General features: G+C 33.7%; 2 protein-coding genes across 2 annotated transcripts in view; one reads left to right on the top strand and one right to left on the bottom strand.

The window, feature by feature from the left end:
• Positions 1–2,677, top strand: part of LOC110091815 (BAG-associated GRAM protein 1) — a 39,378-nt gene extending 36,701 nt beyond the window's left edge. Inside the window, exons 13-15 of the mRNA XM_020816064.2 lie at positions 1,100–1,163; positions 1,293–1,354; positions 2,208–2,677. Of these exons, the coding sequence (XP_020671723.1) occupies positions 1,100–1,163; positions 1,293–1,354; positions 2,208–2,324 (243 nt within the window). The 3' untranslated portion in view covers positions 2,325–2,677. The remainder of the gene's footprint in view (positions 1–1,099; positions 1,164–1,292; positions 1,355–2,207) is intronic.
• A 225-nt stretch (positions 2,678–2,902) lies between these two features.
• LOC110091820 (probable peroxidase 26) lies at positions 2,903–7,145 on the bottom strand. The gene is made up of 5 exons (XM_028701266.1): positions 6,870–7,145; positions 6,122–6,307; positions 5,669–5,935; positions 4,402–4,561; positions 2,903–4,266 (listed from the first exon to the last, which is right to left on the bottom strand). Exons 1-5 carry the CDS (start codon positions 7,143–7,145, stop codon positions 3,734–3,736), a joined length of 1,422 nt encoding a protein of 473 aa, XP_028557099.1. The 3' UTR covers positions 2,903–3,733.
• Positions 7,146–14,340: the final 7,195 nt, after the last annotated feature.

Below are 14,340 nucleotides of genomic sequence, written 5' to 3' on the forward strand. Positions count from 1 at the left end.
TTATGTGTGCATGTTTGTATTAAATAAAGATGTAGATTCTATATTTTTTGTCATGGTATATGAGCCATAGTTTTAAGTCTTCGTCTCTCTTGAAAATCTTGCGAGGATCCAGCAATCGTGATTCCCCCTCTTTCACTTTCTTGAGCGCTTGGATTGAGAACTAATTTACTTTGCCTTGTTGATCTAGTGCTTGGATCGCTTGCTTCCTATTTGAGTGATCTCGTAAAGTTCCTTCTATTGTGCTTTGCCCTCGCAATGATGCTACTCACTTGATGCTTCATGATACATGCTAGACCCATCACCCGCACAATTGTTGCCACTCTCTTTGCCTACGCGAGTGTTCTATGCCCACTCAGGTAAACTCGTTAGGCCTGCGTGCGGTCGGTTGCATGACTCTCAATGCTTCTCGCTAGTCTCACTTGCCCACACATGCACTATTGCTTACAGCCACTTGCACATGGCACATAATGTCTTCATCTTAGTTTCTTATTCGATTATCCACAAGGATCCCATGAATTTTCGTGAATTCATGGAGATCCGATGAAGATCTCGTATCGTGACGATTATCCCACCTTTTATCTCGACAACAGTTGGCCCAATGTCAATCTTGTAATTGTTCCCATTGTTTGGATAGCATTTTTACAAGTTTTTAAACAGCTCTAGGTTTGAATCTCATGGTTCTTCTCACAAACTCTCAATACTCTTTGTTAATTTGCATTATGAGTTTGTCGGAGGATGTTAGAATTGTTTGTTACTATATTAATGTAATCATATATGCTTAATATATACTAGAAATTTGTTTTGTTAGTTTTTATAATATATCGTCATTGTGGAGGATAGATTCTCTTTTTTTGTGCTTTCTTAATTGATGTAATCTCTTGCCTTTATTTAGGCACACATGTATTAGCATTAGGAGTATCCAAACAAAGATGTAGATTTTCATATTTTATGGTAGGAAGGTTCTAGTTAGCATTTGGTTTTACGATACATTTGTAAAAGATTATGTTCCCATTTTTTCACCATACATTAGTAAAAGATTATGTTGAACTTTATGTGGCCTCATAAATTAATTATATGGCTTACAGAATTTTCATTCCAGATTCACTGCAGGTGGCTGTTGGAAACAACTTCAGAATCTTCGTCTAAATTAGAAATAAAAGTTGGTTAGTTGATTTTTATTTATAGCTCTTTGATGGAAATAACGTTCTATTGAACAGATTATCTATTTTCCAATGAAAATGTTCACATTATGTGCCTCGGTGGTTGGTCCTAAAAAGTTATGCCTTCCACAGGTGCCCATTTCAAGAAATGGTGTATCATGCAATCAAAGATCAAAACAGGAGCAGTTGATGAGGTCTGCGATTCTAATTTCATACTAAATCCTTGATTACTGGCTTGCATTTAAAAAAATTTCTTATCGTTAACCTGGTTCATAGACTCATAGTTACTTGTTAGAAGAATTATTCATATCCATTGGAATTTCAGTTGGGAATATAGCTATAGCAGTGCTATCACATACCCTAAATCAGAGATAATGTTTCACTATTATGATTAGGATATTATGAATTCCTCCTCCAGCTTTACTTGGCTTTAGGTTTTGGTACGTATGGACCATTTTAGTGTTTCCACTGGTTGTATAGCCTTTCGAACTAAAATTTTATTGAACTTTCTTTTGTGTTCTTATTACTGGAAACAGTGGAGTACTCGCTAAATGGGAAATTATGTCCATTTTCCTTTATTATCAGCTTATATTGATGGGTTTCTGATGAAATCAATCGCATATATTTTCTACTAAATGCAAATGGGTCATAACCATATCTGTGAGGTGAAATCAGTATATTCGTGATCATGCAAGATGGAGCGCGTGGTTGTAAATTAATGGTTTAATTGAGAGTCATGTGGACTGACTTTTCTAGCATAAAAGATTCTTATTTTCCATAATGCATTCACGCTTGTAGCACTTGTTACAGAACATATTTATTGAATTTTTGCAAAGTAAAACTGTCCTTTTCCATCATTATTTAGACTTAAATGATTGTATTCATTATGAAATTGACACTCATAATTGCTTTTCAGGATTTTTCTATAATTAGACTCTTCTACATGTCTACATTAAATGCCATCAAATGATTGCGCGTTGATGATTATTAAATTAAAAAAAAAACTTATCTTATTGATTGAATCGGCATCTCTCCTTCTGGTTACAGTATAAAAAAGAGGTGGAGCTCATGTTGGACGTTGCACGATCATATCTCATTAGATCCAAGGGATCCAAACAAGAGGTGATGGAGGCATCTTCTGCTCCGTTGGAATCTCAAGTGTAGGAGCAACAACAATTCATAAATGCTTGTTGGATGCTTCCTCCGCATTCCCTTTACAAAACCAATTATTCATCACGTATGACTAGATGATACACAGTTTAGTTCTCTGTCCGTGCTGCTATTTATTTCCATTGCTAGCCGACCTTTTTGTTGGAGTTGCAGTGTGCGATGTTCATAGCTTCATACCCTTATCATGCCTCCCTATACTTATAATTTCATTTTCAACTTTAATGTACCTTCAGAACTCAAAAAAACATTTTTACACAGTTGCTAGATTGCATCGTACTTATGTAAAATTTACTATTTTGGTTATAAGAGAATTTTATGGTGCCAAAGTGGATTTCTTGTCATGAATATATCATGTTCTTCCTCAATATTTTGTCTGCTACCCAATAGCATACTTCGAACTCAAACAGCATTATGGAGAGAGTACTATGGTTTTGCTCTTCATATTTGTATCTTGACATTTGAGTATTGCCACAATGAAGCTTGAATACAATTACGTAGTGAATTTGTGATATTGTTTCTTTTCTCATTCTCTTTGGTTTGCTGTAGCTGGCTGTTTTGGTGGGACTTTTTGTTGCTCAGAAAGAAAAAAAAAAGTAAAAAACAAAGATTCCTAAAGCATTGCTGTAGATATTCCATTCGTAACAGCAGGTTCCCTGTCCATGTTGAGTTGAAGGCGTTTCTTATAGGAAAAATTGCGTGCTTCAGAAAAAATCTCAGCTGAAATTGAGAGCTATCAGGTTTGTAATTTCTGCAGTTTTCTTAGTTAACACGAACTTGGACCTTCTGGGTTCAAATTTTTTATCTGACAAGGAGCGTTGTTCGAAGAATTTTTTGATGTAGTTTTCTTCCCCTGATCAAACTTTCAGTGAACTGCAGCAGTTGTACATGTAAATAGTTTTTATTATTAATCTAATTCATATAATTTGATTTCAGTAATTTTGTGAAACTCCCATGCCAGTGCATTCTTAATTCTCATGTTTGCATCATTTGCTTTGCCTCCTTCATGATTTGTTTCGCTGACATGTAAATAAATAAAGGAATGAAATGAAATTAAAAAAAAAAGTTATGGGCTGATTATAAAATTGCAACAATTAATTTGAGCTACTCTTGCGCTCCCCTCTCTCTCTATCCGGCATTCTTTTTGGCCATCTACATGGAATGCTTTAACTTTTTTTTTTTTGCCTCAACGAAACTAAATTTGTGGTCTGAGTAGAGATTAAACAGTAAACAAAATATCTCTTAAGGTAGAATTAGCTGAGAACATGGTTATTTTTATTCATTTATAGTTGCTTATGCATAACTAATTAAGGTTAAGCTCCCAACCAAGGCCAATACAACAACCACCAAAACATAGCATATTTTCAAGCCGGGTAACATAATAGTTGCAGGACTTCGATTCAACCTTACTTCAGGTGTGGATTGTTAGCATTTGTGTACCGGCAACTCCGACGGATCTCACCTTGCTTCCCTGTAAGAACTCCCAGCCCGCCCATTCGAGTCATGGAAAGCGCAAAGAACTTGCGCAGATCTTCAAATCCTGCTGCAAATTCGTGTGCAATTCTGATGCCATCTGAGGTCGTGATCATCTGCTGATCCTCTGTAAACACTGCTTGGTGCTTCAGCACCCTTTTGTAATAGGAGCTCTCAAAACTGTAGTTTCTACCAGAAGCTGGATTCAAATAAACCTTTTTATTTTCCTTGCTTCCAGGTGGGCATTTCTTCTTCAGCTGGGCAAGGAAGTTTGGGTCCATTGAACTGTCAGGCCGACCTGTGCCGTTGAAGTTGTAGAGCCTGTCCTGTATGTTGCTGCAGTGTGTCATCCCCACTGAATGTGCTCCTGCATGAGATGATTTTGTTTCTGGTAAGTTCTGTAAATCCAGTAATCCAGTTTCAACATATTGATTTTCTTCATCGGTAGGGGACTCTCTTTTTGGAGCTTAGGCTTCGTTTGGGATGGCTTTCTAGTTGCTTCTAAAAGCAACTTTCTAGTAAATTTTTTTTTTTTAATTTTGTACTAAAAAGTTGTTTTAGAAAGCAACTAGAAAGCCATTCCAAACGAAGCCTTAATTACCTAGAAGAGTTCCAAGGTCGAGAACATCAAGACCCTTGGATTCGAAGTATGCTAGTGCTTGTTTCCAGGTCACATCTGGCGGTGGTAGATCAACTGATTGTGCTGTGGACTGTAAGCCATCTCTTCTCCCTGTGTAAACCGGGTATTTTGGTGCACCTGCCTGCGGGATAGCATAGATTTAGCTCATTAATTATTTTTTTTGGGAATTCTAAATCACAAATTCGCAACACCATATTTACAAGCTTCAAACTCAAGATCTTTTGATTGAAAGCCTAAATTCTCAACCGATAGGACAAACTAGGCTACAATAGCAATAATAACAATAAAAAATAGTTTAAATTTTTGACTGATTAGTCTGACACTTCAAGTTAGGAAAGTAGAGGTATTAGATTCAACTTATGTTATGAAAGGTAGAGGCATATCTAAAAAGACCTGGTTAGAAAATATTAGAAATGATATTTCTTTATTAGATTTAAACGAGAATTTGACTTTTAATAGGACACAATAGAGACAAAGGATTCATGTAGTCGACCCCATGTAGTGGGATAAAGGCTTGATGTTGTTGTTGTTGTTGTAGTCTCACACTCCTAGTATGCTGGGGACCTTACTATGGGTGTTTGACCAATCCAAACTTCGAACTGAATGGCACCTTCACCTAAACATTTGATTTCAGCTATACATCGGTGCCTTGACCTAAATATTTGATTTCAGTTATGTATCACCAACATCTATAAATCATTGGCTGAGCTCAGTCACCAAGAGTTAAAGGAGAAATGTAAGCTGCTCTGAAGAATCTTCTTAGAATCGTATAAATTATGTAGCTTTATGATGGATCTGAATTCTTAGCTAGTTGGCCATGTATTGAGTTTGATAGGAATCTTGGAACTCACCATTTATAATCAATGCAGATCTTCATAGGCCCGAGTCAACTCATCATGCGCTGAGATCCTTCGATATGGGAGAAATTTTTGGGTGAGCAGCATTCACATGTGCAATCAACTTCTTTTTGTATACTTTCGAAATACACATTGTACATGCACAAGTCAAAAGTTGCTGACCTGCTTTTTATTTTTTTTTTATTTTTGGGAGTTTCTATGCGGGTTGATTGCGTTGATGATTAAGGGGATATTATTAGTGGTGCGACCCTCAAAATAATTTTTGTTCAATGTTAATTAACTTTAATTGTTAGATCATCTACATCATGTTTCTTGCTAATTGATCGATCACCTAACCTACACTATGATGTTATGCTAATTGAAGGCCTCACTTTGCGGAGGTCGAACGCCGTTTGGAGATCAATCAGAATGCGCCACCTCACCTCGCTCTCATTATCGCGGCTCAGTATTGCTCGGTACCGCTGATGTGGCACATTCTGATTGGTATCCGGACTGCATTCTACATCCGGTTTCTGTACATAATAATTTCTCCACTTTGGGGTCTGGACATGACTTTGGTCTTCTTTAATTATAGTCGCTACATTATACTGGGAATCATTCAAAAGCTGGATTTGATTCAACAAATATCCAGTATTTGACTGTTTGCATTCATTTTCATGCTCATCTCACAGAGCACTCGGCACCGAGCAATACCGAGTGCTCGGTACCGAGCTCCAGGTGATGTGGCGAGTTGTTATTGGTCTCTGGACGCGTTTGGTGTCCGGACACAATAATTACTCTTTACACAATCATAAATTTTGAGAAGTTTAGAAATTTATACTGACCAGAGCAACAGCTTCCTTGGCTGCCAAGTTCAAGATGTCAGCGCAGGACACAACTCCTGGGCACCTTGCCTCCAGCACCTTCTTAATATCATCAATGAGATATAAGCCGTTGGTCCTTAGCCCCTGGTTCTGAATAGCATACTTCTCTGTATTATCCCCATCCAAAAGGATCGATGCATCGCACCCCTAATTATGCATCAAGTACAGTATCAAACATAGAAGTGGATTAAAATAGGACTAAATTATTAAAATTAGAACATAAATGTTCAAATTAGAGGATATTTAAATAATAATAATATTAGCATCATTTTATTGTCGTTGTATATTTTTATTTCTGTTAAAAGTTTTTTATTTTTTATATATTTGAATGTCTTGATATAATTTTGTTTTTAAAAAAATACATAAAGTAATAATATCAAACTCTTATACTATTAGGTGTGAGGTCGGTGGATTATGTCATGATTATTCAACAAATCTTAGAGTTTAGGTCATGCTATTTATAGATATACTATTTTATTTTATGCTATTTATATATCTAACACTTAAAACGTTAATATTACATATTTATCACTCATAAAACAAGTATGAATGCATGGAATAAAATTTGATATTAAAATTTTAAGAGTGGTATATATATATATATATAACATCAAAGATCGAAAGATTTTACAAACCATCTTATTATATTTTGTAAAAAAATCTTATAAAAATTCCCAAATGTCTTAAATTTTTAATTATTAATTATTACCGTAACAAGGCAGTCGGAGTAAAGGAGGCGGAGGAGGGCGGCGGTGACTGAGCGATCAGCCTTCCATGCACTGTTCACCATAAGCTGAACAAACTCCTCTGCATGGGTGCAGCTTGTGTTGTACTTGTAGTAATGGAGCATCAGGCCATTCAGAGGGGCCACACGTGCGCTCAAGTCGAACAAGTTCGCACATGTGGAACCCCATACTTGTAGCAGGAGTAGCAGTAGCTGTAGGACTAGCTTTGGCCGCCATTGCTGCACTCTGTAGAGCTCCATATTGTCTCCCTCTTAATTTCTGCTAGTTCTTTGTTCTATGGCTGATCCAATCTTCTTATAGAGCTTAAGGGGTTCAAGAAATGGTGGTGTAAAGTTGGTGCTAATCACGCGTGCTTATATTATTAAATGCTTGAATTGTTATAGTTTAATATTTTTTAAACAACCGAGGAATGTTCGCTCTTGGCCTGACACTCGATCGAGCAGTCTGGACCTCCTAAGTGATTGTCAGATTATCTCTCATATTTATAGTTTTTTTTTTTTGAGAAATTATTATGTGCAGAGAGGCCGGACGTAGAGATTAATCAGGTGCATTTACATCAGCGGTACCGAGCCACGATACCCAACGAAGGGGTGATGTGGCGCATTCTGATTGGTTTCCGGACGACGTTCATATAGAATAATTAATCCTTTTTGGGACCGATTGTTTTGCTTTTCAGGTATCCATCATAATTTTATTTGATTATTATTTTCTCACAAGTTTTCGAAAATTTTTATCATGGAATGTTGATTTCTACAATCACACAAAAACCCATTGTTACACTAAGGCCGTAGAGCACTCATAATCAAAGAGTATCATACCTTTCAAAGTCGAAGAACTCGGAAATTAATACGGTCTCCAATAAATCAAAACTTGGATGCCACCATAATTCACCACAATGCTCTCCTCAATCTCCTAGTGCTGAAGGACTCCATGGAGATTATAATGAAATCTTTAGTCCAGTTACAAAGTTTCCTACAATTTGCATCCTTCTCATCATAGATCTTCAACCAGGGGCAGACCCCTTTATGTTAGGAGGCAATTAACAAACATGGATCGCTATTGACATATTTTCTTGTATTGAAAACCCTAAAAGCTAAATTCCAGACAACGCCAGTTACTTATAAGTTTGTCCTCTCCCCCTCTGAAAATTAAGGTTGGTTCCTCCCCTGCCTTCAACGCATTTCTTCTTGACAGATTGAATGAGATAGTATAGATGTGTTAACCATTGGGCTACCCCGACCCACAATGACCAACTCATATTTATCTCCTAAAATTTTTTAAATATGAATTAGCCAACCCACTCCCTTTATTGCGACAATATTTCAAAAGTGTCCATAGCTAACAACCTAATCTTTCACCTCATGATAAAACACATAAAAAATTTCTCTTTCTCTTTCAGAAACATAGCTCACTACTGAAGATAAAAGTTTCATTATACTCATCACTACTTGGCTGTATTAACTATTAACAGAATAAATTTATCATTTATATTTATATTTATTTAACCGAAATAATGTTATATCATTTTCTCAATATTTTTTTTTAGTGTAAGGAGCATGGTACCCTTTGCACGAATTTTACAGTGTGTGCTCCGATCAGAATTTAGTCTATCATTTGCACATGCCAGGGGTATTTTATAATTTTTTTTTTTAAATAACTTTCTAATAGAAAAAATTAAAAATTTTGTACTTAAAGAGCATTGTTTTAAGAAGTAATAAAAAAATCATCCCAAATGAAGCATAAATCAGCTGGCAGTTGGCCACTTTTTTAAAATAATAATAGTCCCCCTAAATAAAAAAAAAAAAAACGGATCATACACTTCAAATTAGGGTTTCATTTAAGATGAAATTTTTATTACTTTTTAAAATAATCCTTTAGTGAAAAAATTTTATGAACTATAAATTTTTATATTAAAAATTTAATTTAGAAAGCAAGAAGCTGCTCCAAATGAAATCTAACTTATATCTTTATTTGGGATAACTTTTTATTGTTTTGCTTTTCTACTCCATCATAGTTTTATTTGACTGCTATTTTTTCATTATTTTTTTTAAAAATTATGTGTCAGAAAATTATTTTCCTACAATAAATTAAAAATTTTTAATTTTCTCGCAACAGCTTTATAATTACTCTTACAAAATATTGCAATAGACCCTTATTTATACTCCAAAAAATACATGTTATTTTAAATATTGAACATTTTTCAAATAAGGATTTGATCCTAATAGCTTTCTGGCTTCTTTACTTTTTAAAACAACAATCAAAATTTCATTTTGATTATTTTACATTTTAGACAATAATCATAATTTTATTTTATTTTTATTTTCTTGCTGCTTTCTCACTATTTTAAAAATAAAAAACTATTTTTTTACAATCATTTTAACAAAATTATTATTTTTTTCATAATAATTTCATAACCATTTTTTTAACAGAAAATAAATAAATTATTTCCTTCAATCCTAAGGACCAAAGAAGTCTTGCTAGCTCTACCTGTAATTGAAGTCTTCTGGTATTATTACAATTAATTTACAAATATACCTGCACGGTCACTATCTGTAAATGAAAAAAAAAAAGGTACGGTGGAACACCCTGTTCGTGGGTCCACGAATCTATCAGGGTGAAATTGGGGTGCGTTTTAATCGGTGCGGATTATTTTGCTTCGATTTTAGGGTTAACTTTACCCGCGGAGACGGCAAAGCGACGGCGCGGGAAGTGCGGTGGCTCACGTGGTGGCGGAGCGGGCCTCGACGACGTATCACGTGCCGCGGCTTGATTTGAGGGTCACGTTTACTTTGCCCCTATATAAAAATTTATGCGGCCCGCTTTCACATCGATTGATTGGAGCTTAATTTTAGGTTTTGATTTTAAAGGGCATATGTGTATTTATAATTTAATTACTTGAAAATTTTTAAAAAAATGAAAATTTTGACCTTATATTCTCATAGGGCGAAAATGCCAATTAGTTATTTTTGCAAAAAATATATTTAAAAATTTATTTCGGACCAAAATATAATAATATAATTACAAACTACTTATTAAAGTTCATTAAAAAATAGTTCAAATGAAATTCGAACCAAAATTAGAAGACATGTTTGAACATTTCTTAATAGAGCCCGCTAATTGGGGGAGGGGGAAGGGGAAGGGGAAGGAATCGACGAGGCCAACGATATGTAAAGGAGAAAAGAAGCTCAAGAGCTCATTGGGGAAGACATCAATATGATCAGTGATATGTGTGGGTGTAGATCATAATGAATCTCATTGGGGGAAGGCATCAATGAGATTAACGAAGTGTACATGGTTAGATCATGATGAAACTCATTGGGAGGGTAGGCATTAATAGGATCAATAGTAGATTGTGATGAAATTCACTTGTGGGAAGATATTGATGGGATCAGCAGGTTGTGTGGGGGCATATCAGGATGGATCTTATTGGGGAAGACAACAACGAGATATACTGAAAGTGAGAGAGATATGAGGTTTTGTAATGGAACTCATTGTGAAGGCATAGTTGAAGTATAATGAGTTTAGCTACGCAAGAGATCTGCAAACATAGGTTTGAACTTGGTTCAAACTAGGAGATATAACTTTGTCCAAAATAGAAATTAAACATATTACTCAAAGAAAATAAACAACAAGAATATTGCTCCAATTACAAGTAATATGAGGTATATAAAGTCAAATTTTTATGAGAAATAATAAATATAAATGCAAAAGTCTCAAAACAAAACTATGAAAAATAAATGTAATTATGAAAATACGAAAATGGGCGTGTGGGTGTCAGATTAGACGATGACTAATGACAATTATCATTTTCTAGTGTGTGTGGATTAGCTAACACCATGAATGAGGTCAGCAAAATGAGCTAATGGAGTTACAATTCTCAAAATTTATCTTGGTCATCTAAAAATTATAACGGTTCTTGAGACTAGTTCCAGAGAATAACTATTAACATTTAAATAGTAAGATAATAGTGTATGTGCTAAAATTCATTAATGCGAGTTGATTTTACTTCTAGGAAAAAATTAAAATTTTTTCTAATATATGGAGTGAAAGTAAATAAATAAGGATTGCATATATCAGAATAAAAAATAATAGATTTCTCTCATGTCCTTATACCTTCCATCAGAAATAGACCCTTATGACTCATTGTGCTACATCATATTAGAAAACACATGCCCTTATAATTCTCATTTCTTAGCTTATATTAGATATTCACAAAATCAAGCTCTTATGATTTCATGTACATTTTGCACCAGAATAGAACTTCTACCACACATCAGATTTCCTTAGAATCACACACTTAAAGTATATAAGCATATAACCCATTGCACTGTAGTAAAAGAAATGTAAAAAAAATCAATTTTAAAATGTCACATAATGCTTTATCGGTAGACAACATATTCAAATACTGAGCATAATTTCACAGTTTTAGAATATCACCAAATTACGAAGAGTTGTTCAAAATATTATTTTAACCTTTAATTATACTACAACATTATTTTTTGGGGTTAAAATTACTTTTTAGTTAGTTAAAATAATGCATTTTTAAAAGTACCACGTGTAAATTTTTTAGAAAAAATCCTAAATACTTGAAATATCTAGCTGTATGACATATAAAAGTTACATTGTGAAATTTTTTTTGGTATAAAATTATCCTCATTTTTGTAATATGAATTTATAAATTAAATCAGAAAAATTCAAAATTTTATATATTTTTGAAAATTAAGTTGATAGAATGTAACCTACCTCGATCCGAACATCTTGCTAAACTAGGCCAACAACAAAAAAAATGAATAGGAAGTGACAAAATCTAACTTTTTCTCACTAGAATCTCTCCCTTTCTTTCTATGAATAGTTGAAGGGGTTATAAATTTTTGATAAAAAGAATATGAAATGGATTTGGGTATTTTTTATAAAAATTTTATCTAGCACCACAATGCTTGACCCTTCAACGCTATAGTACTTGACCCTGTGACGCTACAGTACTCAACCATGGAGTACTACAGTACTCGACCCAACAGCATCGTAGTGTTAATTCATTTCCAAAAATCTACTAGAAGCTCAACACAATATTGACAACCTTGCATTGCAGCACTCCAAGGGGAAGAGATTCTAAATTTTACATACAAGCCACTTCAAAATAGATTTAAATACACGCATGCATACAAGACACTTACAAACAAATGCAAAGAAACATAAATTAAGAAGTTTCACTTCATTACTCTTACCATACTATGTTGGAATAGGTGCAGTTATGTATAGATTCGGTAAGCGTTACAATCCTGCGCTCCTTAGAAAAATATCATTATTGATATTACAAATCTTATATCAATAGAGCAAATTGGGATATAATTGACTCAATTTCATATTCTTTATCCCATATGGCTTCTCTTTTTATTATGTGCTTCCACTACAGTTTTACCATCGAGATCTATTTATTCTTCAGCCTTTTGATATCATATTCCAAAAAAGAATTTTGGATATGTTTTATAGCTCAAATTCAGGCATACTTTAGCCTTTTCAATAGATACTATATTCTTTGAATCAGATATTCATTTCCTTAGAGATGATTTATTGAATACACTATGAATATCAGACATGTGCTCTCACAATTGTAATATGTAATCAGACTTTCCAATCCTTTCAATTACCTCAAATGATATGATATATCTTAGACTCAACTTTTCTTCTTTTGTAAAGCTGTTTATGCCTTCTTTGGCTTGATCTTCACATATACAAAATCTCTAACTTATAATTTCACAGCTTGATGTTTTACATCGTAATACTATTTTTTTCTATCATGCACCACTTTTAATCTATCTCTGATCAGACGAAACTTTTCACTAGCATCATCAACCAAAGCTGGCCAAAATAGACTCCACACTCCCACCTTTATCCATGATGATGAGGTTCTACATCTCCTACCATATAAAGCTTCATAGGGGTCATACTTATACTTGATTGAAAATTATTAAAGTAAGCATATTCAATTGAGGAATGAGATGCTCCTAGCTTCCACCAAAGTTTAGAATAGATGAGCTTCCAACACCTGAATAATTTTCTTTGATAATCCACCAGTACGTGGATGAAAATTCATACTAAAGTGCAGTTTGATGCCCAAATCTTATTCAATACATCTTTACAACCTAGAGATAACCCTACAATCTCGATCATAAATTATCACCTTTTGTATTCCATGCAATCAGATGATCTTTTGTACATACACTTGTGTTAATCTATCAACTGAATTAGATTGTTAAATTAAAATAAAATATGCAAACTTTGTCAAATAACCTACCATAACCTAGATATCAACATATGATTGCTTCAATCAAGGAAAGCTCATAGCAAAAATACATAATCACTTTTCACATTTCCACTTTATAATATATAACAAGTATAGAATACCTCCTAATCACTAATGCTCCTTTTTTGCTAACTAACAGAACTCACACTTAGCAAAAAAATCTGTTATATCCTTCTTTAATCCTAGGCACCATAATATTTCTTACAGATCACTATATATTTTACGACTCCATAGATGAATAGTATAATCTGAATAGTGTGACTCGTGCAAAATTACATATCTCAAAATTTTAAAATTAGGAACGTACAATATATTTTTATAAAAAATGATACGATAATCAAATAATCGTAGTTCAAGTTTTTTATCAGACCTGATTTAATAAATCATCTTCATATATTCTGAATCTAACTTCTATGCTTTGTGAATTCTTTCTTATAAAGATAATTGGATAATTATTTAGGACAAAGTACCTAGTTCTTGATCAATAGAAGCAATCACCTCCAACTATAATATTTCCAAATCCAAAATTAGATGTTTGTTAAAAGTAAGAAGAATATTTTGACATCCCAAATGACTTCATGTTCAAGGCATCTGTCAATACATTTACTTCACCAAGTTGATACTGAATAATCAGATCATAATCCTTAATTAGATCAAACTGTCTCCTTTGTCTCAAATTCAAATCATTCTGAGTAAATATGTACTTCATGCTCTGGTTATTATTAAAAATCTTACATTTGACTTAGCAAAAGTAGTGCCTACAGATCTTCAATGCAAATACAACAATAATAAGCTCTCAATCATGTGTCTGATAATTCCTCTCATACTGCTTCAACTGCTTAGAAGCATATATTATAACATTTTTATATAATCTTAGGACATATCCTAATCCTTTTAGTGAAGCATTTTTTAATACCTAGATTTTTTTTTTGTATTGATGGGATAGTCAGAACTAAAACAAATGTTAAATAATTCTTTAACTTCTGAAAGCTTTCCTCACGGCCCTTTATTCAAATGAAAGTCACTAACATATAAGTCAATATTGCAAAAATCTAGAAAAACTTTTCACACACTTCCTGTAATAGTTAGACATACCTAGAAAGCTACATATCTCAGATATTATAAGAGGC

This window comes from Dendrobium catenatum, unplaced genomic scaffold (genome assembly GCF_001605985.2).
Source record: "Dendrobium catenatum unplaced genomic scaffold, ASM160598v2 fragScaff_scaffold_1664, whole genome shotgun sequence".
NCBI classification, from domain to species: domain Eukaryota; kingdom Viridiplantae; phylum Streptophyta; class Magnoliopsida; order Asparagales; family Orchidaceae; genus Dendrobium; species Dendrobium catenatum.

Excerpts from the sequence above, each read along its gene's own strand:
- LOC110091820 (XM_028701266.1), bottom strand. The coding sequence starts at position 7,145 with ATGGAGCTCTACAGAGTGCAGCAATGGCGGCCAAAGCTAGTCCTACAG. Across the intron at positions 6,308-6,869 it reads ACTCCGACTGCCTTGTTACG|GGGTGCGATGCATCGATCCT; the intron begins GTAATAATTAAT and ends ATGCATAATTAG. Across the intron at positions 5,936-6,121 it reads CCAAGGAAGCTGTTGCTCTG|TCAAATACTGGATATTTGTT; the intron begins GTCAGTATAAAT and ends GAATGCAAACAG.